This window comes from Marmota marmota, unplaced genomic scaffold, assembly GCF_001458135.2.
Source record: "Marmota marmota marmota unplaced genomic scaffold, marMar, whole genome shotgun sequence".
Classification (NCBI taxonomy): domain Eukaryota; kingdom Metazoa; phylum Chordata; class Mammalia; order Rodentia; family Sciuridae; genus Marmota; species Marmota marmota.
In genome coordinates this window covers 40,999,125-41,023,269 of record NW_026000093.1, presented here as the reverse complement: position 1 = coordinate 41,023,269, position 24,145 = coordinate 40,999,125, and the positions used below count along the sequence as shown (strand labels likewise).

Genomic DNA, 24,145 nt, shown 5'->3' with positions numbered 1-24,145 from the left:
GTGGAAGGAGTGAATAGAAAGTGGGTGTTTGTGCAGGAAACTTCCCCCTAACATGTATGTGGGCACATCTGTGGCTGGTCCTGGTGGATTCCAGCCTCCCTTGCAATCCTCCTTCCCAGCAGTGCAGCCACTGGGTCTCATGAGCCTTTTGGCTTCATTTTATGGAGCTGCTTCCTCATAAAATTTGTGGGCACTTTCTGGTCTATAGATGGGAAAGGGTGGATGTGTACCTACACATAATGGTTCCTGCAGCCATATGAACCTCAAGGCTGGTGGAGCTGGCTTCCCCTTTTTTTGCTCCCCACCTCTCATCACCTTATCTCATGCTAGAACTTTGATTCACTGATGTGAGACTGAACAGGGCATCCGTTGGGCTCTTTTATAGCTCAGTATTTATTAAGGACCCTGACTCATCTTTCTGCCTGCCTCTCTCTCTCTCTCTCTCTCTCTCTCTCTCTCTCTCTCTCTCTCTCTCTCTCTCTCTCTCTATTTCCCTCACAGTTACTTGTTCCACAGCCATTCCAAATGGTCTTTGTGTGTGCTGTTTTTTTGTATATGCATATCCTATCCTCACAGTGGGATGTGCAGATGCCTAGAACATACACATAAATATGTATACAACCTCAATGTGAAAACGCACAAATACACTCACCTACCATTTTCTCTCCATACATAAAACACATGAATGACTGATTTTTTTTCTCTGTGGACTTTTCTCTGACCCATTCAAGCATATTTATCATGACTTTCTCATTGCCTTCACTATTCTGAACACGTACGTCTGTTATAGTGTCTGTCATGTCACTTTGTAATGTTGGTTAATGGTCATTATGGATATAATGGCTCCCATTCAGAAGTCAGATTGCTTGAGTATAAACCACAGCTTTATCACTGAGCAGTGTGATCCTGGGTAAGATATTTAATGTCTCTATGCCTTGGTTTCCTTATTTGTAAAATGGGGATAGTATTAATGATGACAACATAGGACTATTGAGAAAATTAAATGAGATAATAAAAGCACATCACTTAGTAAAACACCAGGATCTATAAAAAACAGCTATTTTTTCTTACTCTTTTATTGGTGCATTATATTTGTCTTATTGATGGGATTTGTTGTTATACATTTGAAGGACAGCTATAAATGTTACTAATTGAGCAGGTTTTCTTCCCAACCATCTGTACAGAGACTCTCTCTTGTGTATCCTTGTATTTCTAGAGGCCAGCATGTAAAAGATATTTCATGTGGTGCTGGGGATGGAACCCAAGTCCTCACACTGAGTTAAATTGTTGAATGGGTGGCTTCCAGTGACCTACTGGGTTAAATCCATGGTGTCTGGAGTCAGAAGTTTTCTAGCTGTCTGACCTTGGGCAAGTTAAACACATTTTCTGTTTTATTTTATTCATGAGTAAAATGATAATTATGAAAGTACCTTGCTCATAGGGTACTCATGAGGATTAAAAGAGATAATTCATTTTCACAGTGCCTAGAATATGGAAAGAAGATCTCAATGCCTTTTCTCTCTCTCTCTCTTTTTTTGGCTCTAGGGATTGAACCCAGGGAATCATATTTGCTAAGCAAAAACTCTGCCACTGTCTACATCCTCAACCACTTTTTTCAAATTTTATTTTGAGACAGGATCTTGCTAAATAGCCCAAGCCGGCCTTGAAGTTGTGACCCTCCTGCCTTGACCTTCTAAGCAGCTGGGATTATTCATGTGTGCCACCTCTCATTCTTTATTATTCAAAAATAATTATTAAATATCAGCTATGAGCCAGGCACTATGTTAGACACTGACTGTGCAGTGATAAGTGAGTCAGGTCTGATCCCCACCTTCATGTAAGTTGGAGTTTGAGTGAGTGACAAACCCCAAGGTTCTTAAGTCATAGATTGGGAGTCAGAAAGAGGTGGGATGGCAAAGGAGGTTTTCTCTTATTAGTTAGGAGGTCCCTTCCCAGGAGCTTTCAAAGAGATACCCTTTGCATGTTATTGGCCAAAGCAGGATCATGTGCCCATATTTACAACAATTTTTGGCAAAGGAGATGACGTACCTTGGCTGGTTTAGACCAATCATGACCCATCTTCTGATGCCACAGGCTCTCCATCTAGTACCTAAACAGACCTCTTAAAGGGAAGAGAGGCAGAAAGTGCTGCTGAAAGGCCACCCACAGAGATTGCCACACTGTTCACACAGAACACAACTACATACCTCTCCCCTCACAGCTGTGTGCTGCTGGAAGGACAGCAAGAGGAAAATAAATCATCCCTCCAAGAGGCACTCTGCCGATGAGCAAGAAGTAAGAAGGCCTATTTCACATGCTCAGTTTCTTCTCTGATCTCTCCAATCAGGAAGGTCACCCTCTCCATTGGAAGGGACATGTACCAGGAGAGGAGCAGGCCAGGAGGTTCTCAATGCTGTTCTCCCAAGAGAGATGACAACAGTGTGCTGTAGGGGCCCAGGCAGGCATGCTGGAGGGAAGAGAAGGCCCTCCTGTAGGAGACACCATGTGGTCGCCACTCCCTCCCATTACTTGTGTCACATCTAACACAGCATCTCACATTCTGCATGGGAACACATTCCATGTGTGCACATCTCTATGTCCTCTGGCCCTGAGCTCCTTCAGTAATCAGGCCTTGTTATACCCTGGGTTGTGGACCTTGCATAGCATCTCACATGTGTCCTTGCTCACAGCAGGGGCCCAGCACGTAGTTGTGGAGCCACTCAGTTCCTCTGTGTGGAATCCCATTGCATTCAGACCTCTTGAAAAAGATCTGTCCTGCTGAAGGGTCATTGTGTGATGTTGGAATGAGGGAGTTTTAAACAGCTGACTGGATAAGGTGGATGGAGCATGCTGTTCATTTATTTGGTTTTCAAAAGACACGTATTAAGAACCTACCGTGGGCCAGGTTCACTTTTAAGAGTTGAGATTTAGAGTTGGACATTATATAGTCTTGCCTTCCCGTAACTCCCTGTCTTGTGCAGGAGGCTGACCTGTGTGTGCATGTGTCCCCTCCTAACTCATTGATGTAACATTGTTTAATTATTTTCACTGGGCAATTTCAGATGGTTGCTATTGCCAACAGTGCTTTCACCAGCATCTGTGCATTTATTTCTTGGTTTAATTTATATTAGAAATGGAATTGCTGGGTGGCAAAGGATATAAACATCTTAGCTGTTGATGTTTGACCTTCTAAGTGGCCATATGAACTTGTACTCCCACCAGTTGGGCATGGGAACTTCCCTTGTTCACATTTTCACTTGTCCGAGCATCTTTGGACTTCTTACTGGGCATGCTCCCAATGCTACTTTATACTCCCTCTCCGATTTTCACCCCCTCTTTGCAGATTATAAAACTGAGGCTCCGAGTGCCATGCTCAAAGAATGACTGACTGAATGAATTAAAGTGGTGATACTTTATTAGTTAACTAATGAGTCAACTACTTCTCCTATCAGAACAGAAGTTTCGTGAGTGTAAGGACTTTATTCCCAGCCCTTAAAAGAGATCCTTGCATAGAGTAGATGCTCTAAGGTTTTTTGGGTGTTAAATGAATGAATGCAGGAATTTGGGAAGAGAATGCCTGCTTTCTCCCAAGACGCTTCTCACCCTCACCCTCTCTGTACTCACCCTGCACTCTGAAGCAGGGCTCTGGCTATCTCTGCCTCTTTAGCTGTCTAGATCTGCAGCAGGCTGAGCTAATGGAGTAGTGGAGGGGAGCTCTCTAAGATTTTTTTCAATGGGAAATCAAATCTGCTCAGCAGGAGTCTGATGAGAAGTTGGGGGACTGGTCTGAAGGAGGGTGCAGCTGGAGGGACTGTCCATCTGGAACTTGCAGGCCTCTGGATGTTGAGAGGTTATTCTTAGCCATCTTTTCTTCCATCTTTATTTTCTCTTAATCAGGGCTCTCTTGATTTTGCAACTGGAACCCCCACCCCTTCCTTCTGTAAAGCAATGATTTTCCATATAGTAATTCTTTCCTTCTTTAGAATTCCCCCAGTGGGTGGGTGGTTCCTTTTGTGCTCAGACACTTTGCACACTGCCTCCCACCCAGCTCCTCCCCTGAGTGTTTTTGTGGCTGGTGGAGGCCTAGTTTGTTTACAAAGGACTTAACCATGCCACTCTCCTTGCTAATTATTTTTTCCTAGTAGCATTGACTATGAGTTCATCTCCTGACCTTCCCCCCTCCACCTCACGTGTCCTGAATTCTGCTGGATTCATTTAACTTGAGCTTGAAGAGGCAGCAAAACCAAGGGCAGGTGGCAGAGCTCCAATCCTTGGCTCCTGCGTCATGGTTGTAATCACTTGCATTGATGCTGTCTGTGCTCCACGGTTAACAAGCACTTCCACATTCAGGGGGTCTTTAGTCCTCGGAACAACAGAGTCTCTGGGGTTCAGTGACATCCCCAGCATCATGAGGCTAAAAAGAGGCAGGGCCTAGGTTTGAATTTGCTTTTCTGTCAAATCCACTACATTTTCATTGAGCCCATGCAGGGATTACAAAGTCAAATGCCTTTAGGGGCCAGGTAGATTATATAAACCACAGAGGCTGGTTGGAGTAGAATGTTAGGGATTAGTAAGGACCATGGGGAACTAGAGAGCACGCTTGCTTAAAGGCATTAAATGCAAAATATTTGCTATGCAGATTCCTTGTAGAATGGCTCCCACAAGTTCTTGTGTTAAAGGCTTGGTCCTCTGGATGACGCCATTGGGAGGTGGTGTAGACCTTTGGGAGGTAGAACTTAGTGGGAGGTCCTTAGATCATTGGGACTGTGCCTTGAAGAGGATTGTGGACCCTGGTCTCTTAGTATTTCTTTCTGCATCATGGCTTATGATTTTAGCAGTTTTTGCTGTCCCATGCTCCCGCCATTATGTGCTTCCTTGATAGAGTGCCAAAGCTAATGGGGCCATCCATTCCTGGACTAAAATCCTTCAGAAACCATGAGCTGTTGATGTTTAAAAGTTAATGGTGGTGGGGGGGGGGGGGGGCTGGGATTGTGGCTCAGCGGTAGAGCACTTGCCTAGCACGTGTGAGGCCCTGGGTTTGATGCTCAGCACCACATAAAAATAAATAAATAAAATAAAGGTATTGTGTCCAACTATAAAAAAATAAAAGTTAATGGCCTCAGGTATTTCATTATAGTAATGGAAGGTTAACCAATACAATATTTAAAAAGTGATGGGAAAAAGGAAACCCATTTATTTTATCACCTACTCTGTGCTGTTTCTGTAATCTACCTTTGTTAGTAGACAATGGAGAGAGCATTCGCTTGGTGTCACCTCTACCATTGAGTAGCCTTTACTTGATGGCACAGGTAAGCACCACCTTAGTTGTTGTAAGTCTTATGGTGTGGGGCAGCATAGCATGTTAAAGATAAGTGAATGCTACTGTTGTTTTTAGAATAGAATTACAACTTTTAGCACAGTATTATAGATCTTGGCATGTAGAGATCCTGGGCCTATCCATCATCTCTCCTCCCCTAGAGTTTTCAAGAGTTGGTATTATAGTTTGTTTACAAAGGACTTAACCATGCCACTAGTATATTAATAAGTATAATAATTAGTGGTTGTGCAAGCTCCTGATGCCCTTATTCACAACCCTACTCCTTGTGCAGTCTTTCCTCCATCTCTCCATCCTACTGGAGATCATGGAATCTGGTTGCTAAGGCTACACATTGAAAGAATAGCGATGGTGACAGTAAGATGGGCAGGTTCTTAAGGGACCACAAATTCACCTTCTTACCCAGGGCCTGGGGCCCGGAGGAGAGAGAGAAAAAAAGTGTGGCTCATATCTTTGAGTACACTAACCCCACCCATCAGGAAAATGTGGCCCAGTAAATGTGATGGACTTTCACCAACATATAAAAATTCTCTTTTGAGGGAATTAGGAAGGGACTAGGCCCCCTCTTACTAGTGGGGCTAAGATGTGTATAGGGACTGAAGCATGCCCTACTTAAAATAGAACAGTGGTTGAGACTGTAGTCCCAGAGCGCTCAGCTCTACCACCCATCAGCTGTTATTCAATGTGATTCCTCAGGATTTCCATCGTAAAATATGAGTAACGGCAGTGGTGATGAGGATTAACTGAGATAAGGCCTGTATATTGCTCAGTAAATGTGAGTTATTTTTGTTGCTGTAAGTTCTGCCTCCTTGCTTTACTCTTGAGGGCTCATTTTAGCTAGAACTTGAGGAAGCCTTCAAATTCTGGCAGAGAAAATACAGAAAGAATAATTCATAGACAAGAATTGACAATGTTTTGCCAATTTCTCCTCTTCACCACCTGCCCAAATTTCACTTTTTTTTTTTTTTTTTTTTGTCCAGCTAGCTTCACACCCTCAGATGGTTCTAGTGAGTTGAAATCCTGGACAAGGTAGCTTGGCTCTCAAATGTGCTTTTGGTAAGGTGCAACTGTGACTTTTCTCTAAATATTCAACAATTGCAGTTCAGTTGAAATTTTTCCTAAGTAGTTGTTTTCTCATTTGTCCTCATCCGGCTTCTTGTGAGACAGAAAAATTAAAAGTGCAGATCTTTTTATTCAAACACACTATTCCTGTGGCACCTTCCAATCCTAATATTTGTAGTTAATTTTCTTTGGTGTGTTTTACATATACCATTGAAAAAATAGTCCATACTAAAACCAGAGTTTTGAGATGAAACTCCATTCCTTGCTTCTGCTAGTGGGTGAGACTGGAGTTTCTTGGCTTCTGCTGGCAGGTGGTGTCTGCAGAAGGTTGCAGGGCTCTGCAGTTGAGAAGTGTTGCAGCTCTTAATGGTGGGCCATGCCCTCCAGTGTGGCAGGAGACCCCAGCATCTCACTATCAATTTCTTCTTCTTTCTGGGTTCTTTTTTCATGGTTTTGAAGAATGAAATCCACAGACCAGGATGAGTGAGTGTAAAAGTAGGATTTACTAAAGAATAGAAATAGGAACAGAACTTTTACGGTACAAGAAGGACCCAATAGCAGGTTTTCTCCATTGGAGTGCTAGTCTAGGGGTTTATATAGCATGTGGATCACTGCTATTGTTCCAAATGTATGCTAATTAGGGTTTGAAAAAGTATTAATGCTGTGGGTCACCTCTTGAGTCCCAACTTCCATTCAGATCTGCCCCACTTCCATTTTCTCACTATAGGTCAGGAAGCAGGAGGTGAGGTCATGGGATGGCCTATGTTTGCAGGTTTTGGGTTGTAGCACTGCATGGAGTGGTCTTCTACAGCAGGTGTTCCTACCATGGTCTGGCTGCTGAAGGGTGGCCGCTAAAGTCATCATGCCTTGGTTCACAGTGCCTCAGGCCCACCACACCTGCATGGTGGGTTCCACACTGCCCAAGCTCCATAGATCCTTTTGTTTGTGTGTGGGGGGGTGGTACCTGGGATTGAACTCAGGGGCACTCAACCACTGAGCTATATCCCCAACCCTATTTTGTATTTTATTTAGAGACAGAGACTGAGTTGCTTAGCCCCTCACTGTTTTTTTAAAATTTTAATTTATTATATATGACAGCAGAATGCATTATAATTTATATTATACATATAAAGCACAATTTTTCAAATCTCTGGTTGTACACAAAGTAGAGTCACACCATTCATGTCTTCATACATGTACTTAGGTAATGATGTCCATTTCATTCTACCATCTTTCCCACCCCCATGCCCCCTTTCTTTCCCTCCCTCTTCTTTGCCCTATCTAGAATTCATGTAATCCTCCTATACCCCACCCTCCAATCATATTATGAATCAGCATTCCTTAAATCAGAGAAAACATTCTGCATTTAGTTTTTTGGGATTGGCTAATTTCACTTAGCATTATATTCTCCAGCTCCATCCATTTACCTGCAAATGTCATGATTTTATTCTCTTTTATTGCTGAGCAATATTCCGTTGTGTATATATACCACATTTTCTTTATACATTCATCTACTGATGGGCATCTAGGTTGCTTCCACAGTTTAGCTATTGTGAACTGTGCTGCTATAAACATTGTTGTGGCTGTGTTCTGTAGTATGCTGTTTTTAAGTCCTTTGGGTATAGACTGAGGAGGAGTGGGATAGCTGGGTCAAATGGTGGTTCCATTCCCAGTTTTCCAAGGATTCTCCATACTTCTTTCCAGATTGCCTGCACCAATTTGCAGTCCTACTAGCAGTGTATTAGTGTACCTTTTCCCCCACATCCTCACCAACACTTATTGTTGTTTGTATTCTTTTAATTCTTTTTAAAAAATGTTTTTAGTCATTGATGGACCTTTATTAATTTATTTATTTGTATGTGGTGCTGAGAATTGAACCCAGGGCCTCACACATGCCAGGCAAACACTCTCCCACTGAGCCACAACCTCAGCCCTGTTGTTTGTATTCTTAATATCTGCCATTCTGACTGGAGTGAGATGAAATCTTAGAGTAATTTTGATTTTCATTTCTCCAGTTGCTAGGGATGTTGAACACTTTTTTCATATATTTGTTGGTTGATGTATATCATCTTTAGAGAAGTGTCTGTTAAGGTCCTTGGCCCATTTATTTATTGGGTTATTTGTTTTTTGGTGTTAAGATTTTTGAGTTCTTTATATATCCTAGAGATTAATGCTCTATCTGATGTGCATGTGGTTTTTTTTTTTTTTTTATTTGCTCCCAAGATGTAGGCTCTCTATTCACCTCACTGATTCTTTCTTTTGCTGAGAAGAAGCTTTTTAGTTCAAGTCCATCCCATTTATTGATTCTTGATTTTAATTCTTGCACTATAGGAGTCTTATGGCAATTGGGACCTAATCCAACATGATGGAGATTTGTAGCCCCTCACTTTTGCTAGTCTGGCTTTGAACTTGTGATCCTCCTGCCTCAGCCTCCTGAGCTGCTGGAATTACAGGCGTGCTCCACTGTGCCCGGCTCCATAGATTCTTATTAATGTGAGGCTCTTATCAGTGTGCTAAGAATTGAGAGACTATATGATATAAACTCTGATTAATTCTTAGTTTTTACCTCCCCCCCCAATATTTCTGTTGAGACCAGCTTACAGAGCATGAGGTTTAGCAAGGAAAAAGCATGGATAATTCTGAAATGCAGATAGTGCACAAATTGTATGTATTTTAATGATATACCCTTGGGAATGATCTCTCTGTTTCTGTCTGTCTCTCTTTTGTCTCCTTCCCCTCTTCCCCCCACCCTCCGCCCAGCTGTAGCTATTCTCTTTTGGCTAAGCCCAGAAGAAAAATTTGACAGAAGTGAAGGGCCTAGTTCAGAAAATTATGATACCCAGATTCTAGTTCTGACTCTACCATATCCTAACTGAATGATTATCAGTCCTCCAAGCCATAGCTTCCTTATGTAGAGAATAAACAGGAGATTGGGGCTAGACCCCTGAGACTATGGGGCTCTAAGTCTTCATTACTGTGCAAATTCCAACTTTGCCAGTTTGGGGCCTGGCAGGTCTTAGCAGCTGGTCACTTAGATAATCCCCAAAGCCGATAAATGTCCGCAGGATAGGAATTGACTAACACAGCAGAGTCTAGCCTCTCTAATAGGCACTGGTGCCTTTGGCTGCTCCTGGAGCCACCTGCCAACCCAGAGATGAAGCTGGCTGAAAAAGTGATGGATATGTTGGAAAGGATCTGGGAAATTCCTATGTCCTGGGGAAGAGGTCACAGAAACCCTTCCTCGGTGGTGCAGTGCAAGTCAGGCATACCAAGTTTTGAGTGCTGACCCTGCCATTTATAGGAGCTCTCTGACCTTGGAAAATTTCTTGCAGTGCCTCATTTTCCTCCTTCATATGGTGAATACAGCAATCCAGTCACATTGCAGAATTGTAGTAAGGAGTAAAGGTCCCTGGAGGCCAAACAGTACCAAATATAGGTCCTTGGAAGTACTTAGTAAATGGCAGTAGTAGTTGTTATTATCCTTTGCCCTTTATTCACAGGAGTCCCTCCTGGGCTTGAGCTCCTCCCCATGGCTGGGAAGTATTGGCCCCAAGCCTCAGGCCCAGCAATACCAGGGAGCCTGGTTCAGAGATGGTGCTGATTGGGATGTGATTAAATTCCCCTGTTGAGGAACCTCAGCATTCTGGCCCAGGGCAGGAGGGCCAGCAATCTATAGCACTATCTGCGTGGGTCCCTAATTCAGTTATTTTCCAAACGTTCCCTTTATAAGCTCTCCTCCCCTTTCCTCACCTCTCTCTGGGTCCCAGCCAGAAAAGGAAAACAAAGCAGTGTGGGGCTCCCCACAATCCAGGGAGAAGGTTACAGGAGGGAGGAAGAGGCTGTTTGCCGTGGTGCAAAAGACCATTCGAGGAGGCTGCAGCCCCATCCTGGAGGCTGAAGTCCCCCGCGCACACCGGCTCATTCTTGTTTTCTTGGCAAAGCTGGGCTCGCTACTCAAATGTGTCTCTACCTCCATCCTTTATCCCGACAGCTGGCAAGTGCTCTGCTGGGAAGGGCGATTAAGTAGCGCTAAGTGTATTTTTCCACCTAGTAAAAATAAAATAAAACAAAATAAAGCAAACCCAGGATTGAACTGTCATTATTATTTTTTTTTCTAAAGGGGAGGTGGGGGTCACATGACTGCGAGTAACTGATTTAGCCAAGTGGCTGCAACTCCGAGTTTGCTGCAGAGCCGCCCCCTCCCGGCGGGAGCGCTGACGTCACGGAAAAGCCCCGTCGCGGGTCGGCGGGGCTCGTATAAATCGCGGGGCCGCGGCGGCTGCAGGCTGTAGGCTTGGACCGCGGGCACAGCGGAGTCTCCCGGTGCTCAGCGGCCCCGGCATCCCAGCGCGGACCCACTCACGGACGCCCACCCTGCCGGCCCCGCGGAGCCAAGTAAGGGGGCGTCCCGAGCCGCTCTTCCAGCGGCGCGGGGAGCGGGAGGACAGGGAGTGGGCGTTCCCAGCCCGTAGAACTTTCTAAGTTTAAGGGAACCTCTGGAACTTGCTGTCTGCGCTTGGTTTTCTGATAGGGGAAGGAACTTCGGATGCAAAGGATGCATTTCTCATTAGCGGGTTCCTTAGTTCAGTTCAGGAAGAGGGTCACCTCTTCCTGCAGATTGTGTGATCATCGGGTAACCCTCAGTGACACTTTCCTTGTTTGAATGCAAGTCGACCCACTAAGGGGCTGCCCTTAAGGTGTCAAAAACTCCCCCATCGATCGGTGGTCCTGATGCGTGGATAAGGATCGTGGTGTGAGGTTTGTGCACCCGTCACTCTCCCGTGGATCTTGCTGATTCAAATGTGAATGCTTCTACTTGATCTCAAGCAGTCTCGGAGAACAGCCCTCCGTGCCTGGTCTTGCAAAGGGAAAGTTGTAGGAAGTTGGTGAATGTGGTTTAGAAAAGTCTTTGGCCTTCTGATTTGTTTCAAGAAGGTGGAAATCTGAAATGGAATTAAATAAATCTTGGAGTGGATGTGGTTTGATGGGGGTGAAGCACTTTGCAAATTTTTGATACATCTGAATGTGACCTGCTGGAATGACTAGGCTTGGGGCTGGAATGCTTTAAAGGTGGTGTCTGTGGGCAAGAGGGCAGAGCTGAGGCATAAACCCCAAACAGAAATTGCCCCCACTCCTCAAATAACGGTCTCTTCAGGCAGCTGGAGAGCATCAGGGCAACTTTACTAAACATGGAAGTTCCCATAAGTGCCTGTCCAGTCCAGCCAGGGGGAGTGATGTCATTGCCACGTGTTTCCCACTGAGGCACACAAGCCTGCAGGACGCTGGTGCAATTAAGAGCCATGTTTAGAAAAGAGCAGCTAACCTGGCCAGCTGGTCCCCAGCAGCCCTGACTTGTTGCTCTTCAAGCCATCTCTGGAGGCTGTGGTTTCCTTCCAACTGCCTCTGTGCCAACTTAGAGTGGAGACCTCAAGTCTTCTTTGAGGATGGAGGAAGCTTATGGGCAGTGGGCGATGTTAATGGTACTTTTTTTTTTTTTTTTTCCTGTGCAATTGACAGTCTGCCTGAGGACATGGTTACTAATTGTGTGTGTGTGTGTGTGTGTGTGTATCTCCCTATTTGAAAGCCTGGCTTATTGGGGTTTGGAGACTGTTTCTTTGATGTTCCTTAATGATACTTAATTTCGTACCCATTTCATAGAATATCACTAATGACTGACCATGTGTTTAGGTCCCCTGAACGTTCACTTATCTTCACCAATGTTGGCATCTTGGCTGTTTTGCTCCCTAGGACCCCACGATGACTCTGAATAATGTCACCATGCGCCAGGGCACTGTGGGCATGCAGCCACAGCAGCAGCGCTGGAGCATCCCAGCCGATGGCAGGCATCTGATGGTCCAGAAAGAGCCCCACCCATACAACCATCGCAACCACCACTCTGCCAACCCTGAGGACCACTGCCGGCGGAGCTGGTCCTCTGACTCTACAGACTCTGTCATCTCCTCTGAGTCAGGGAACACCTACTACCGTGTGGTGCTCATAGGGGAGCAGGGGGTAGGCAAGTCCACCCTGGCCAACATCTTTGCAGGCGTGCACGACAGCCTGGACAGCGACTGCGAGGTGCTGGGAGGTAGGTGTCGCAGGCTTGGTGGGCTTCTGTCTCTTAGCAGTGGTCCAGGCAGAAAGAGAGCCAGAGGGTCATTTATCTGCAGACTTGGGAGCTGAAGTTATGCCTTCTTGGCACTGGATGGGAAGCTGAGTCCCCAGAAGGGCCCTGGCACAGGCCCTCATGACAAGAAAATGACAATGCTTATAGATAAGACCAAAGTCTGTTGAACCTGAGCCATAGGGAGTTTCTGAGATTCCTAATCGGAAGGGTCTGAGGGAGGCTGATTAAAGAGGACAGAGCCAGAGTTCAGGATCCCACTTCTTGCTCTTGCTGACTCTGTCCTGGATCAGATTCCAAGAGCTCAGTACAGGTATAGCCTTTTCCCATGGTTATACCTACAACAAAACTGATTAAAACAACAACAACAACAACAAAAAAAAAACTGTTTGAGTATATTTACCAGCCTGTTACAACCAATATTAAAGACTTACTGGTGTAAAATAGTTCAAAATCTGTATTTGAAATAATTCAATATTTTTTAAAAAAAATTTTTGAAATAATGACAATGATGATGAATACTTTGTATGGAGTCTTATAGTTTTTCCAAGATAATTTTCCCTGTACAATATAATTTCAAATATTTACTTGTTGAAGCCCTATTTCTAAAATTGTTTTGTGATAATAGTATTTCATAAATGCATGTGTTCCTTAATAACAGGAAAAGGAGAGCCTTATATTCTGCAATGGAATATAAGGATCCTAATAGCCAGTGGTGTCCATACAGTGTCCTCCAACTACAGCGCTGATCTTAGCACATGTAACCGGGGTAGCTGTGTGTCCCTATTTACTACTATTAGAAATGAAGGAAGAACTGTCCAGTGTACCCAAATCACATGGTTTGTCCATATTTCCAGCTGTAACACACAACTGAATCACAGACTTCCGGGGTAGGAAAATGGCTTAGTGGTGACTCACATTTCCTCCCCATCTGATGCATATGAATCCTACTCCTCAATACATCAGCCCATTCTGTCTAAAGGTTTTATTCCTCTGGACTGTGTCAGTGTCAGGGAGTTCACTGCTTCAAGAGGCAGCTCAGGAACTGGGCTATAAGTGATGACTCACTGATGTAATATCAATTTCTCTCTTACTTTGGGCTTTGCCTATCCCAGAGTTGCAGGACTGGTGCTGTATTGCTGATTCTCTTTTCTTTGTGAAGGCTGGTGGGTATCTGTGTCTAGAAGACAGCTCTGGGGTACCCCAAGATGGGCAAACCACACTGTACCTTCTCACTCAGGAGCTCTGTGTCAGTGGCTATAATTTAGAATGGGGTGAAATTAATTTAAAATTATTAGGTTATTTAAGAAGTAGCAATAGTGTGTTTTGAGGATTGAAAGAATTAAGGATTGACAACTCTCTCATCGACTGACAGGGTTTATTTGTTTTTAAGAGGGAGGGATTGAAGGAGTGAATAATATACTTTCAAAAATGTTTGTTCATTAGAATGGGGTGGTGTATATCCAGAGGATAGTAAGCATAAAGTATTGAGAAGAGTGATTCATACCTGGAATTTGGGAGGCAGCCTTCTGCATTTGGGAAATCTCTTTATTAGATAAGAGGGAGATAAGGAGAGAGAGAATCTTTTTCTTATGTCCTTAAACTGAGAATCTTTGACAAGTGCTTCCTATCTTACATATCCTATTCGAGTAACTTAATTTATACCATCTAGGATTATATTCCTTATATATAAGCCCTGTTGGAATCACTAGTTGGCTTTGTGTTTCCCACGAGGGAGGTTTTTCAAGACACACTCCTACATTGTTTTTGTCTTTTCCCTCACACCATTAACCATAAGAAAAAGTATATACAATTTTCTCATCCTTATTTTTCCCAATAAAGATGGATGCTGTTACAGTTATATTGTGATAATGTTATGACTCTCTGTGTACATTTAATGCCATTCATTCATTTATAAACAGTTACTGAACATATACTATAGAACTTGAGTCACTCTGGGGACATGCAAATGTCCTGGGGGCTCCCTTCGTAGAGGGTCTCACAGTGTGCCATGGAGGTCAGACATACATCAACTGTAAATGAAACGAGGATGTGATAAGTGTTGTGGAAAAATTGCAAGGAGAACAGGTTATGAGAAAGTGGAATTCAGAGAAAAGACTGTGAAAATCAGAAGAGGCTTCAGGGAAGAGGTGCTGTCTGAGCTGCACCTTAAAGACCCCTAGGATTTGGAAGCGCTGTGCTAGGTGTGAAGGCACTGAACGTGCAGGGGAGTGCAGGAAAGAGCACTGGGCGTGGAGTCTGATGAGTGGGTTTAGACCCCACGTGACACAGACTTAGCTGGGTGCTCTTGGACAAACACCTTAACCTCCCGAAACCTCCTTATTAGTATCATTGGGACAGTACTTCATAGGGCATTATACAAATTAAAAGAGCAGACATTAAGCAGGTAGTGTAAGCAGGTAGTTTAGTGCTGGCACATAGGAAATGTGGAATAAATGTACTTACCATAGATTCTGGATCTGCTGTTTCCTTCCTGTGTGCTTATTCTCCTGAACTTCGGTTTCATCACTTCTAAGTCCTTATTCCCTATCTACCTACCCTCTTGTCATTCTTGCCTGGGGCCCTTTCAGATGTGCAGAGGAGACATGAGCCAATAGAGGAGAGGACCTTACATTAGAGCAAGCGTATCTTCCTTGATACCTCTTGGCCTCTGAAAGCTGAATGTAGTTGAAAGTTTTTGGGTGGGAGAGATGCTGGAGCCTCAGAGCCTTTGAGAGGCTATAGGAGCCTCTTCTGGAGCGTGAGACAACAGCTCTGCAGGTTCTACCTGCAGGCCTCCAGCCAGTCTTGGGCAGGAGAGACCTTGGGGGTGGGGAAGGATGTAAAAGAAAAATGTACATAATGGGGAAACTATTCAGGACTATAGCAGAAAGGGAGAGAGATTGGACTCAAGTTCAAATGTAATAAGAACAAGTGGGGATTTATAACAAAGGAGCAGGTTGGGAGGATCTGTGGGTGGAAAATCACTAAGAAGAAATATCAAAATGAGGGGAATTCTTACTGGAGCCAGGCCAACGACTTAGACATCAAAGGTGGGGGAAATGAGGAATTTGATCAGATATTGAGGCTGGGGAAGTGTCACTAATCTGACTCAGCAGGATTCTGATTAAAACTGGACTCTACAAGGACAGATATGAAAACTCCAGCCAAGAAGAGGGTTCATGATGCACGTTTGGTCAGGGACAGAGTTTTTGTCAGTGGGAGCAGATTGGAAAAGATAAGCTGAGGTGCACTGGTCCAGGGAAAATGGCCACTGAGCACAGTAGCCCCCTCTAGAATCTCCTTGGCTCCACTAGGATGACGTCTCTTGCTATTCAGTGTGCCAGGACACCCCCAGCATTCACACAGAGCATGAAAGAAACGAGGACATCCCGGACAAGCCCCACAGGCTGAAAGGCCCGACCCTTTCTATAACCCCTTGCAAATTTCCAAGAGCTCTTCTAGAATTTCCTGTTCTTTTATTCAATTTGTTCAATCAGCACTTGGAGAGGTTAAAAGATTGCTTGAGGACTAAGGGAGGAAGAGAAACCTAGAGCTTTGGTTATAGGCACTTAGTTAGTGGAAGGCTATTGAGCAGGACTCTGAGTGTCAGGAGAGTCCCCAGTGCACCCAGCCAGAGGGATATAAACCCAAACTGGAAGGAGAGGATCTACTGTTTTAGGCTCTCGGGTCTCCAACACTGTGGTTTTCAGGCAGAGGTCAGGCCAGATAGAATGATCCTGTCAGGAAACTTCCAGAACAGCAAAATATCTTGTTCCCACTTTCACAGCTGTAATTCTTAGTCCACTGCTTCTCTAGACATGTTCTGACATCTCTCAGTCCAAGAGAAATGTGGAGTTTGCTTTGGCCTTCAGCTGTTGGAACATGGTATGTTTCTATGTGAACGACTTGGACAATCAGGCAGTTCTCCCTGTACCTGCTTTTGGTGGTGACTGAAGGCAGACAAAGTGCCTTCCTGGAGTTTTCTGAGTGCAGGGAGGGTATTTAGAGAAAAGATAAACACTCTGTGGTAGTAGGGGACAGTCAGATCTCCCCTCCCACTCATCTGAGCTGGGCAGGTTTCCTTTGGCTTGTAGGAGTCTGTGCCCTGGGGTCATGAGGCCCTGCCCTCCAGTAAGCCAAACTGCATCCCGCTGTGAGTGCCTCCAAGGGGCGCAGGATGGATGCAGCAAATAGGAGGACACAACAGATTTGTAAACCCCCAGTGGGAAACAGTTACTCCTGCTAATGACACTGGAGGTGGGAAATGGACAGAGCCATCCCTGGTTAACTTCCCCCTGTCTGAGTTTTCTTTTCTTTCCCTTTCCTGGTCCAGTTCTTAGGTAAAGAAGCACTAAACCAATGAACCTCTGTTATAAAACAAGAGCCTCCCTGGATCTCTGACCATAGCACACTTAGGCTGGGATTTATCTGTAGTAGAAAATTCTGGTTGTGGCAAAAACCAGCTTCTTGCATGTGAGAAAGTGATGATAAGAGCTAACACTTTCTACTTTGTGTTCAGGCTTAGTATATGTGACTGTCACACAGTCATAAGGGGTAGATACGGTTATCAATCTCATTTTGTAAATGAAGAAAACCCAGCCTCAGAGGATTTATGTAAGTGGTCCAGAGCCACATACTTAATTAGGGATGAAACCAGATTCTGATTCATGTTGGCTTGTGCTCATAACCACAATGCTGTGTATATCATTCATTCATTCATTGGACACATTTTTATTGAGCACCTGCAATGTGCCAGGCACTATCCTGGGTGCTCGGGGCAGAGTAAACATCACAGATGCAAATCTCTGCCCTAACATTCTGGGGAGTTGGAGGCAACAAATGCTAAAATTTTAGAAAGATACATGTGTTACATGTTCGATGACAATAATGCAAATAAGAAACAAAGCAGGAGATAGAGTAGGGAATTTTAGTGAGACTAAAGAGAGATTTCAAATGAATGGTTAGGGATACCTCCCCAGAAGGTTAAGGTAAGGGACAAGCCTTGCTGGTATCTGAGGGAAGAGCTTCTAGGCAAAAGGATGAATGAGAATAATGGTAAATCATTAGAAAAGTCATAATTTTCAAATGATGAAATTCAAAACAGGAAATCACATTGTGTAAACAGAGTAGGATGGGATCAACTGGAGTTGATAGGGAGTCCTTCTTGCAAAAATCCAAGCACACCCCATGGTGCCACCCTGATGGATTTTTCCAGACTGGAGCTACTTTGGCCCATTGTACTGTGTTCACCTTTCACCTATACTCAATCTGGGCTCAAGTGCAGGGAGGAAAGTTTCCATTACCAAGTAGAACTGGAGGCTGTACTTCTGCTGTACTCAAGATGGAAAATAAGCTCATCTAGTCCTAGAGAACTGAGTTACTCTTGTTGTTGTTGTTATTATTATTATTTTTAATTAATTTTTTTTCTTAAATTTTTTTAAGTTGTTGACAGACCATTATTTTTATTTATTTATATGTGGTGCTGAGACTCAAACCCAGTGCCTCATACATGCCAGGCAAGTGTGCTACCGTTAAACCCCAGCCCCAGCCTTTGTTGTTATTATTTTAAGGAATAAAAAAACTATAGGTCAAACAGGATAGTCTCAAGATTTTTTCCCCACTTCTCCAAGGAGGAGAAATATCTCTGAGCTAAAACTCATGAAATTGACAGTGAATGTTCTGGAACCATCCACTGGTAGGTACAATGGATTTCCATGTAAGGCTTATGAAAATGGGGCTTACAGTTAATACTTTTTCATAGCCTCATCCATTAAACCTGAGTCAAAGGCTCTTATGTGAGCCTTGTTTTCATAAGTGGTTTTCCTATACAGAGTTTGAGGAACAATGAAAATGAAGATGTTTTAATTCAACTGGTTTAGAGGTACACATTTGAAAGATACAGGCGATCTGCTTACTAAATACTAGAGGAATAGCCATCGTATATTGTTGAAGATGACAAAAAGCAATTTTTCTTTGCAAATATCTGCGTATCTACCTAGTTAGTGGCATATTTAGTGTGTTTTTTAGCATAACTTTATGCATGGCCCCCTTATGTCAAAGTGTTGCATATTCATCTGACTTTAATATCAATTTAATATCAATCTTCTTTCTTTTCTAGAAGATACATATGAGCGCACCCTGATTGTTGACGGGGAAAGTGCCACAATTATACTGCTGGACATGTGGGAAAATAAGGTATGCCGAACCTGTTCAAGCTCTCAGAGAGTTCTTGGGCTTGCCCTTGAACAGGCTGTTTGGTGTGAGGGTGACCTTGTTCTACACAGATGAGGTGGGCTCATTTCCTTGATTAAAAGCATTTACTTCTGAAGAACAGAACTGATCTAAGGAACAGGTCATTCACAGATGAGCTCTGAATAACAAGCAAGTGGCAGTGTTCCACCCTTAGTTCTATTAAAAAACACAAAAAGTGTATTTGTTTTAGGGAAAGTTCAAACAAGCATAGAGTTACTTTCCAACCACATAAAACCATCTTGTATGAAGTTGACATTCTCAACACTAGTCTTCAACATTTACTTTTCAAAGGTTTGTGCTTCTGAGCATATATGCGAGACCTTCTGTTTACTGAGAACCCTCCTCACCAAAGGTTTCTTAATTTTATTCCTTGGAAAAGGAAAAGGAATTTGGGGGGGAGTTAGAAATACCGTATGGCAGAGCAGTTATGTAATTTATCAACTCAAGCTGTAAAAGACATAGGAGAGTAAACTCTTTTGGGCACAAATACCATACAGGCTAGTAATCTTCACAGCCCCAACATCTCACAGGCATGGAAGTTCAAAGGATTTTGAAGAGTTTGAAGCAGTTTTCTTCCCTTCTGTTATCAGCAAAGGTACTTTAGGATACACATATGATTTCTTTGCAAAATGACACTTTCTTTCCCAGGCCACCCTGAGCTCATAGAGGATCTTTTCATTTCTTTAGGGAGAGAATGAATGGCTCCAAGACCACTGCATGCAAGTTGGGGATGCCTACCTGATTGTCTACTCCATCACAGATCGAGCGAGCTTTGAGAAGGCATCTGAGTTGCGAATACAGCTCCGCAGGGCCCGGCAGACAGAGGACATTCCTATCATTTTAGTTGGCAACAAAAGTGACCTAGTTCGGTGCCGGGAGGTGTCTGTATCAGGTAAGAGAGGTGGTACCAGTGCCTTGGAAACAGCCCCTGCCTATAAGTTCTTCCCTTCCTCTTTCATGAGGCTGGCATCAGGGACTCATTAAAATGCTCCATAAAAATACTCCTGTACTTTCCAAGACTGCTCCAGTCCCCAACAGTCATCCCCTGCTGGTTGCTCTACCTTGTCCATCTGGTTTTCCTGCAGGAGTCCAATCTCCTCACCCCAAGAGGTTTCCTGGAATTCCTTTAGGGAAGAGATCATGCTCAGGGACTTTTCATTTTTTCTTTCTTTTCATTCCTTCTATATTTTTTAGAGCATTTTTCTTCTTATTCAGATTAGTTTGACCTCTGTACAAGACAACTATATATTACTTTTAACAGCAAACTTGAATGTCACATGGGTTATGTTGGTGTTTTCCATGAATGCATTATGATAATCCTCCTAAGCCACTCTAGAAACTTCTTATTCTTACTCTGATAAAATACCTGGTTGGCCCTATTAGGATGTCTTTTATTTTTAAACTAGCTGAAAATGGTAGCATTATAGAACTTAGAAACATTAACGAGAAAATTCTCTTATTTTACGCGGGGGAGAACCCTCTTTGCAATGGACTGAATACTTCAGCTCAACAGAAACATGAACTGAGGCTTTCAAGCTAGGCTTTAATGAAACACATGACACACACATATACAAAATGGAAATGCCCTAGGTTATAAAATTAACCTCCTCTTATCACACCTGTAGCTCTAAAATTATAAAAGGAATTGCTAAATAATGTACACCCTCTGGTGATTTGAAATGCCATCCTCAGGGATTTATTGGCAGTCTCCATACTTTTCTCTTTGTCCTCCCAGGGTTCAAGGAAGGGAAAAAAACATCTTTTTTTTTTTTGGGGGGGGGTGATGGTACTGTTAGGAGCAGTCAACCACTGAGCCACATCCCCAGCCCAATTTTGTATTAGAGACAGAGTCTCACTGAGTTGCTTAGCACCTCACCATTGCTGAGGCTGGCTTTGAATTTGGAACCTCCTGCCTCAGTTTCCTGAGCCACTGGGATTACAGGCATACGCCACTGTGCCCAGCGGGAAAAGAACATCTTTATGCAAGAAGGATAGGGAACTCAATTTAGGGTAATTGTGGGAAAGAGTTTCGTTGAGAAAAAGGATTCTATTCTGGCTGTTACTGGTCCCTCCAAGCCCTAGAAATAACTTCCTCACCCTATCCCCTGCTTCTAAATTTCAGCTAAGACATTAATCTGATGGTTTTGCATACTTTTTCACACTTAAGTTTGAGGATACTTCCTCTTTGTTGAGTGGACACCCAAGTGCTTATAGGACTCTTGAGATAGTGACCTAATACAGATTGTCCCTTGTACAATTTAAAAGTAAAATGCAGCATTGCTAGACCCTGCTCTGGAGAAGAGAAACCCAACCCAGTCAAGACCGTGTACTCAACTTGTTGGGAATGTCTTACTACTAAGATATGATTGTCTACAAAAATCATTACTTTCCAAACTGGAATTGGGACATGTGATCATTGAACACAATGAAATATTTGAAATTGAGTTTGTTCCAGAGAAGCTTGAATAGTTTGATGTAACTGAAAAACCTCATTTAAAAAAAATATTATAGAGCTGGGGTTGTGGCTCAGTGGTAGAGTGCTTAGCTAGCATGTGTGAGGCACTGGGTTTGATTCTCAGCACCACATATAAATAGGTAAAATAAAGGTCCATTGACAACTAAAAAATATATATATTTAAAAAACCCCTACAGCTTTTTTTTTTTAAGAGAGGAAAGTCAAGTGGTAAAATCCTAATTCTCAATTTAGGTATATATATATACAATAGAATATTATTCAGCATTAAAAGAGAACAAAATCATGGCATTTGCAGGAAAATGGATGGAGTTGGAGAATATAATGCTAAGTGAAGTTAGCCAATCCCAAAAAAACCAAATGCTGAATGTTTTCTCTGATTTAAGGATGCTGATTCATAATGTGGTTGGAGGGGTAGAGTATGGGAGGATTAGATGAACTCTAGATAGGGCAAAGGGAGAGAGAGGAAGGGAGGAGGCATGGGGGTAGGAAAGACGGTGGAGTGAGATGGACATCATTACCTTAAGTACATGTATGAAGACACAAATGGTGTGACTCTACTTTGTGTACAACCAGAGATATGGAAAAATTGTGCTCTATTTGTGTAATATGAATTGCAATGCATTCTGCTGTCATATATAACAAATTATAATAAATAAAAATAAAAAAGAGGGGAAAGTCAAATGGTAGCATTCTAATTCTCAGTTCAGGAAACTGAGTCAAGAGAAAGCGTGTGGATTAGAGATTTAAGTTGACCTGGATTCACAGCCACTTGCAGGCAGTGTGAACTCTGACAAGTTTTAAAAAGAGCCCTGCCCCCAATTTCTTCACCAGCCTGATCGGGGATAATAATGTATTTTCCAAGATTGTTATGATCATTGAAAAAGTGTTTATAAAGAACTTAGCCTACTTCTTGGCATGTAGTCAGTCCATAATAAATTCAGGCTATGGTTTTATGTTCTAATTAATATGCTATATTTGATGCAATTGGACAGTTAATTCCTGGTGAACAGATCTGAAGATAATCTCCCCTGCTTCCAGGGATCCTCTTGTGGGACTCTGTCCTTCTATTTGTACCCTAGGAGGGCATGTGTCATAGTGGCTCCCTCTATTCATTGCTTATAGCACTGACCTAGAGTTACCCTCTGAGGATAGTTTTGCGGGAATCATCCAGCTTGGCTGCATGCTGGGTGCGATCACACTCTACAGTCCCCCTGACTTTGTCCTCTGCCTTTCCTTACCAGAAGGGAGAGCATGTGCTGTGGTGTTCGACTGCAAGTTCATTGAGACCTCAGCAGCTGTCCAGCACAACGTGAAGGAGCTGTTCGAGGGCATCGTGCGGCAGGTCCGCCTACGTCGGGACAGCAAGGAGAAAAATGAGCGGCGGCTGGCTTACCAGAAACGGAGAGAGAGCATCCCCAGGAAAGCTCGGCGCTTCTGGGGCAAGATCGTGGCCAAAAACAACAAGAACATGGCCTTCAAGCTCAAGTCCAAATCTTGCCACGACCTCTCTGTGCTCTAGACACCAAGCATCACCCAGATGTCCTCCTGATGGACATCGTCAAAGGCCACTGGGACCAATAATCTATATTAGATTGAATACTTAAGTATTGTTAGATGTGGCTTCCCTCAATGCAGCTGGGAATGAATATGTTAGCCTCATGGGCAACAAAATGCATGGGAAATGAAAGATCTTTGTAAACAATTAGTATTTATTTATCGAAAAAGGCTGACTTTGCTAAGTGGACACTTAATGCTCATTATGGGACATGTTTGGTGTTCACATGTTTTTTTTTTTTTTTGCTCCTTTGGATAGTAGAGAATCAAAGCTTACAAAAGAATGCCTAGAACAAGAGCTTTTCATCACTAAAATTTTGCCCAGTGTTCTTGTGAATTCGAGGCCATTGGGTGATAAACGAACATGGGAACACTGAAAGGATTTATTCAAAGGAGGAGAACTGTCCATGTACCTTATCTCCATGGAGCTAGAATTGTAAGAACTGGGCTCATCATGGTCATGACTATCAATGCTCCATCAAACTGTGAAAAGAAATGATGGATCTTGCTGGAAACTAAAGCTTAAGCTAACAATTTTTGTGTAATGCTTACAGAGATTTGTGGTATTGGGAACTAATGTGTGTACCATTTATAGGTTCAAAACATGTATCTTATGTGTCTTACAATTTTTTATTTAAGGGAAGGTTATTTTCAACAAATTCTACTTAGTAAAATCACCTTTTGTGTTTCATTGTTTTTGAAATCATGGAGCTAACATAAAAATATTTTTAAAATCTGAATTATTGATAACCTGGAGTATAAAATGCCAAATTTTTAAATAGAATCAAAGGCTAAATTTTTATAAAATATATAAAAACTTCCAGTATTTGAGTTAGCCCTTGTATGCTACAGCTCTGCTCTATTTATTATTATTTTGCAAAATAACCATTTTAACATTTGATAAAGCATATTTATGAACATATTTCTTAATAAGAAAAATGTCCATTTTATTACCATTTTCTATCTTTTTCAAAATATACAAGTTTTTACCTTATATGTCTTATAATAAAAGAAATAAAATCTTTGAAAACAAAGACATTCTGTTTTCTTCCCCAAACAAGATGATCATGATTATTTTTATATGGTTTTTTAAAAAAGCATATTCCAGAGAGGAAAAAAAAAAAAACCATTCTGTTGTTTCATTTTCTCATTAGCAGAAGCCCAGTAATTATCTGTTTTAAAAATATATCTGTCCTTTGGAATTGTGGTTCACAATTATTTCAAGTTAGTTTTGGATGATTCAGTGGGTAAGTATATGGGGTCCCCTAAATGCTAAGCTATTGTCAAAGCTGATTGATCTGTTCCCTGTGGGATCATAGTCTTCAGCTTTACTGAAGCA

General features: G+C 42.8%; 1 protein-coding gene across 2 annotated transcripts; it reads left to right on the top strand.

Annotated features, from left to right (window-relative positions):
* The first annotated feature begins 10,635 nt into the window (after positions 1–10,635).
* On the top strand, positions 10,636–23,836 carry Gem (GTP binding protein overexpressed in skeletal muscle). Of its 2 annotated transcripts, none has more exons than XM_015485959.2 (5): positions 10,636–10,792; positions 12,146–12,485; positions 18,643–18,719; positions 19,464–19,668; positions 22,494–23,836. In XM_015485959.2, exons 2-5 carry the CDS (start codon positions 12,155–12,157, stop codon positions 22,769–22,771), a joined length of 891 nt encoding a protein of 296 aa, XP_015341445.1. In that variant the 5' UTR covers positions 10,636–10,792; positions 12,146–12,154; the 3' UTR covers positions 22,772–23,836. The 2 variants fall into 2 exon arrangements, with proteins under 2 accessions (XP_015341445.1, XP_048638758.1); XM_048782801.1 differs by lacking the exon at positions 10,636–10,792 and adding an exon at positions 10,814–11,877.
* Positions 23,837–24,145: the final 309 nt, after the last annotated feature.